At 34.5% G+C, this 5,909-nt stretch overlaps 1 protein-coding gene across 1 annotated transcript; it reads left to right on the top strand.

Annotated features, from left to right (window-relative positions):
* Positions 1 to 405: 405 nt before the first annotated feature.
* On the top strand, positions 406 to 5,076 carry LOC119632254. Its single transcript, XM_038025108.1, has 10 exons — positions 406 to 574; positions 631 to 1,108; positions 1,425 to 1,526; positions 1,618 to 1,802; positions 2,482 to 2,552; positions 2,649 to 2,810; positions 2,874 to 4,119; positions 4,206 to 4,281; positions 4,363 to 4,879; positions 4,945 to 5,076. The coding sequence occupies exons 1-10, from the start codon at positions 406 to 408 to the stop codon at positions 5,074 to 5,076; spliced, it is 3,138 nt and encodes a 1,045-aa protein (XP_037881036.1).
* Positions 5,077 to 5,909: the final 833 nt, after the last annotated feature.

Here is a 5,909-nt window from a genome sequence, read left to right as displayed (position 1 = left end):
CCTATCAGTCTACTTATGTGGATGATTTCACTGTGCAATTTTTTCTAATATCGAATAAAATCTAGTTAGCATGATATGAAAACGACATAAAGCAATTGAAAATTTTTTAATCAATCTTCTAGATATCTTGTTGCCGTGAACGTTGGTTTTTTACGTATTTAATTTTTTTTTTTTGTATTTTTTTACAATTTTTACAATCGCGCGCTTTTTCTTTTTGCGTAATATTTGTAATAAAATATTTTGGTCTGCAGTGCAATTATTTATGATTATACGTAAAAAGTATTGATCGATTTTGACAATAAACGCGCGATATTTACCAGATAATTTTTTCAAGGGAAGGTAATTAAAACTTAAATCGGACAAGGATCGCGAAAAAAAATCAGTAAATAAAAGAAGAGCAAGACTATGGCGAACGGTCGCAAACGCAAGTCGAAGATCATTCGCAAAAAAGGGAGCCCTGTTCAAGGAGAAATCGAACAGTTCGTTATTATATCATCAGAGAAAAAAAAGGAACAAGAGTTGAGACAATCTCATCGTATAACGGATCTAAAGACTTGTATCCATTTTATAAATGGTAAATAGAAGCTAAACATTTCTTTCTACCCATTCAATCCATATTCCCTTTTATAGAAGCTGCAACATTTGTGGAGCGGCAGAGAGAAAAACAACAGCTGCTGGATAAATGGAACGCGTATGCAAATTGTGATTCAATGCCGAAACCGAATATCCCGGCGGATGTCCGTGCGAAAATGGCTCAATTCCGATTATTCGAACAAATCAATGTAGAATTGACTCGTAATTGGTTGCTATTAGCTGATGAGCACAGTCTTTTGTCGCAAGACATATTTTGCAACAATATGACGAAAAAAAAATTGTTGGCAACAGCTGAAAACGAGTTTGAACCGCAATATGTACAAACAATTGATACTTATTTGGAGATGTTACGAAGGATCGAATACTTTTTCAAAGATGATAAGGAAAGGAACAAAGCCACAAAAGTGGCTTTAGATCAAATTGAAGTGCTGAAAGAAGAATTGCAAAACGAAATCCGGGCATTATTAAATCGTTACACCTATCGAGTCTTAAGTGCGGGATTCTACAATAAGACGTGAGTCATGACATCATTTCAAATGAAAATTTCCCGCATTTTATTTATTCAATATGGTAATGTCAGTAATCTAATCTGAATAAGTTCTCAAGTTTATTTATTTCTTTATTTTTTTCTTTTGAATATTAAGTATTAACGCCTTCTTATCAGGTTTAAAGAATCAAATTGACTTTTACGCTTGTCACAATTATTATATTAACACCCGGACGGACGTGTATTAAATGTGAAAATTTATAAATCTCGTTTACAGCGATTTTATTTACTTATCGAATAATTTCTTTTTTTCCCTTTAACTTCTGCTTTTCAAATTTTACAGATCACTGGATCCTTTGACTTGGGAGCATGCCTTCGTATCGAGTAACTTTGAAATGCAAATATGGGGCCTAAAAAATGTTCCAATACGTTGGACACATACACCGTAAATTAAACTCTCTCATACGTTATAACAAATTTCGTTAATTATTTTTTCTCTTCCTGGCTTTCTCTCTTCTTAAAAAACTTTATTACAGTGAACCACGTTTGTTAGTCGATTTTCGTAAATTGAATTTAATTCTTCATATACCATATTCAATGTTGCGCGAGGGATTGACTATACAAGCAGTTCATACGAATTTCGATCATGTTAGCGAAAGAATAAAATACTTTGAGCCGCATTATCAGAAATCAACAGAAACTCTTTCTAGTTGCATGAAAGGTCAGTTTAATTCACATCTTAAAGCAGAAATTTTTTTTATGCTTTTTTTTTTTTTTTTTCAATTTGGCATCCCTCCATATTTACTTTAGAAATCATGAAATTGACTCTTTACCTTCCATTATCTCCCAAATATAATAAATCAGAATTTTAAGTATTTTGATTATTAGCAGATGATAGCAGCGCCAATGGCGTATATATATCACCTTTACATGATTTTATATATTTAGAAAAGATGGTTAGGTTCTTCTTGTGCGCCCACTTTGTGGGGAGGTCAAATCGGTTGCGAATGGAGCCTTCGGTATCAGTGAGCTATCAGTGAAGATGTACGCGAGAGGTGAGAACAAAAGAAAAATTGCCGTAAACGTTGATATGAAACTTCGCACAGCTTCTTCCGAAGGTACAATGAAAGTTCAAAGAAAAATGACCTGTGATCAGCAGTTTTTGTTTTAAAAATCTAAAGCTTAATATAAGGGCGTGTCGTTTTTACACATCTATTCCCCAATATAGTTAGGAAAGCACTTTGCACACATTCGTTCAAAGTGGTAAAATGAAATTTTTTCGCTTAACAAAGCAATTCGCTATATACTAAGAGCCTAAGTATATAGATACAGATTGATCATAAATAATGCTTTAACTATGTTTAAACTCATAATCATCGTCATCATCATCTCGTTTTAAGAATTGTCAGAATGCTTGCTAAAGGAATTCGATTTGCAAAATGAAATTCAGCAGGAAGTTCGGAAACAGCTTGTAAGAAACTATGAGGAATATAAAAAAAAGGAAGAAGAATTTCTACAAGCGCAAAATCAAAAGAAAAGTGAAAATGGAAAAAACAATAAAAAGCAGAAAATACCAAAAGGTATAAAAATGCCTAAGGCGCCGCAAAAAATTGACGACGATGAGTATCCGGATATTTTCCAGAAATTTCTTCAAAAGGAAAGTAGGGACCATAAAACTTTTATGGATAATATTCATAGCGCTCAAGTCATTCATCTAACTGATGACGAGGTAAATGTTTCAATGAAGTCTTACTCACCGCAAATTGCTCTTGTAACAGTTTTGCGATTTTAGATTAACCTTAAGAAATTCGTAATTTTGGGCGGTATTTATGAATTAAATTGCATTCAAACGCCCGCAGTTACTGACTTCGGGAATTACAATATGGTTTGGCATTTGAATAATAGAAATCTCGTTGTTGACGGGGATGCACGGATGCGCAAATATTCAACTAATACACATCGTTCTCGAAATCAAAGTATGCTGGAAGCAAGACAAAGCGGCACAAACATTCTAAATCCTAACCTTGAGGCGTTAAGGGAAAAAATTGATGCCGAAAATCCTTTTTTTGTATTGGTAATTGAAATACCCGAGTACCTTTGCTATTGGAGCGAGCCAATTGTGTGCCAATATGAAGTTACTGAGAGACCTGTACGTGTTGAACAAAAATTTGAAAGACTTGGAAGTAAGACAAGCGACCTTGAAATTTCGCATTTAGATAATATTGCAGAAGATCAGGCAAATATGGCCGAACAATCAACAATAGTACCTGGTAAACCAGGAATTGCTGATGGGTGTTATGTAAAGGATTTTCCATTAAACAGGCTCATGAGCTTAGAAGAACTGCGTAAAATAGAGAAATTTTGTGTTCCCCAAATGATATCTTCATTCAAATTTAACAAAGAGATTCAGGAAGACGAGCAAGGAAAGCGAAAAGAAAAAAGCACTCGTGTCGCTGCCCCGGTAATGCTACGTAAATGGGTCAGCTCACTTAACAAAGCCTTATTTCATCATTTTAACTATGATGCCGCGCAACAAAACAATCCGGAGCGATTGTTTACAATTTTTGAGGAAGCAGAATCCTTGCATTTCTTAAGCATTCTGGACAATTTTTCACCAACTCCATCATCTGCACCAACAACCTTCTATCAGTTGATTAACACATTGAAATTGATTAAACAAAGGTACGAACCTAGCTTTCGCGATATACTTGACTTGCCCGAATTCCAAGCAAAATTTGATGTTGCGAAAAAATGGAGCAAAAAGCACGAAATGCAAAAGCCAACAATAAAACCGATATCTGTATCACATATAAAACGAGTAACTAAACGACGTTCGGAGTTACGTGGATCTTCGAGTTCATTTAATAGACGACCTACGGTTCTTAAGGGAGAAACTAGTACAGAAAGCACATGCGATGGTAGTGAACGCGACCTTAAGGCTAAACGTATCAAATATGAACATTGGACCACTCGGCATATTAGAAGCTCGCAATACATTGAAGAAGAACGTAAAATCATAATTGAAACCGATCGATTAGGTGCGTCGTTGTTAATATTATAGCTAATTACATCCGGAAAATAATCAGTGCCCTAATAATTCTCTCATTCTCTCCTATATCTTAAGGTATTTTCGGTTTAGCCTATGATCGTTATGAACACTTCCCTTTCAAATATTGGGAGTTAAGGCCCAGTGAAAGCAAGTAAGTTTATCTTAATTGTTTGATTAACAAATTTAATCAAATTTATCGGCAAATTTTTTTTTACATATTTTCTTTTGGCAGTCCCGAAAACGAAGTGATCTTCATTTTGGAAACTCGACATGTCGAATGTACACTGTATATAACCAGTGAAGGCATTCGCGGGGAAGTGACCGAGCCTTCCGCGACACATATAAAGAATCCAAAAAAGTACCTAACTATTGACAAACCGATTAACGATTACCTAAAATTTCAAAAACTCTTGAAAGAAAGACATATTAACATATTTCCAAATCAGGAAGCCTATTATTACATAGATAAAGGTTATTTCTCACCAAAGCATTTAGCTACTGAGATGCATACGTATTGTTGTATGGCTCTGCATTGTACACAAGTTATGTTCAAACATAGCATATGGAATCGTATATCAAGACGACGTGACATCATTTTAGAATATAATCATGTAGCGGATAATACTCTGAACAGACTAGAAGTGCATATAACACCTGAACAAGCCACATTCGTTCAAGTTTCTGAAATATGCTCAGAAGATCTCGACGAAATACGATTGGCTTACAATCTTACCTGGCGCAATCTGGGCGTACGTAAACCTTTATTATATAAAAACTGCTTTGGATTTTTATTGATTCGAATCTCACTTTATAGTTTTATTCTGATTTGCATCAAACTATTTGTTCCGTTTACCCTGATTCACTAGAGTCACGATGCAGAAACAGTGAACTGATCTGTTCGGTAAAATCCCTTCTTAGCGATATAAAACCTTTGAGCTTCTCCTGAATGTACTCGATTAATATATACATACTTAAGTTAATCGATCAAGTTACTTATGAAAATGTATGTAAAAAAGTAGTGAATAAAATTGAAAATAAATATTTTGTACTAATCATAACATTGCCATCGTCTAATAATAATTCTGAATATGTAGATTAAGAAGAAGACTGGCAATTTGGGAACTTACGAAGTATATCTCCACAATGTGTTATGCGATGTATTTAAATGGGATTTCATTTCATTGCCACCCATTTTGCCGCGCAAGATAAAAAATTAATCGAGTATATGGGTCTGGGAGCAGCAGAAGGGAATCTATATATTCCCTGGCTCGAAGTGATTGTGAATGTTTTAAAACATTTCTTTAATTCTTAAGCTTCAACTAAATGAGAGGAAAATACGGAAGCATAGAAATTAACATAGGTTCAAAGGATAAACAATTTTTTATTATACGAATGTATGGCGACGCAAGTAGGAGAGAAAATAAGAAAGTTATAACCGGCGCAGGCCTAGTCTCCCATCTCCGCCACCATTAAAATTTTATTAAATTAATAATTAATTTGGAATTAACACAGACTTCTTCTCGCAATTTTACTCTCCAAGCCATTTTATGGGATATCCATATCGACGCTAATGTGATGGTAAAAATAATACACTACGCGATGTTCGCTGTATTTAATTTGGAACTAATAAACTTAGCTTCTCGCATTCTAGTCTCCAAGCCCTTTCATTCAACATCCATATTCATGGTGTTATTAAGAAAAAGCAAGTGAAAACGTTACAACCGGGCTAGGCCGACTATTAAATACCCTACGCTACATTGTCTAACACAATTCTTATTT

Source organism: Glossina fuscipes, unplaced genomic scaffold, assembly GCF_014805625.2.
Source record: "Glossina fuscipes isolate IAEA_lab_2018 unplaced genomic scaffold, Yale_Gfus_2 0, whole genome shotgun sequence".
Taxonomy (NCBI): domain Eukaryota; kingdom Metazoa; phylum Arthropoda; class Insecta; order Diptera; family Glossinidae; genus Glossina; species Glossina fuscipes.
The sequence above is the reverse complement of the archived record's forward strand: the minus strand, read 5'-3'. Positions and strand labels throughout refer to the sequence as shown.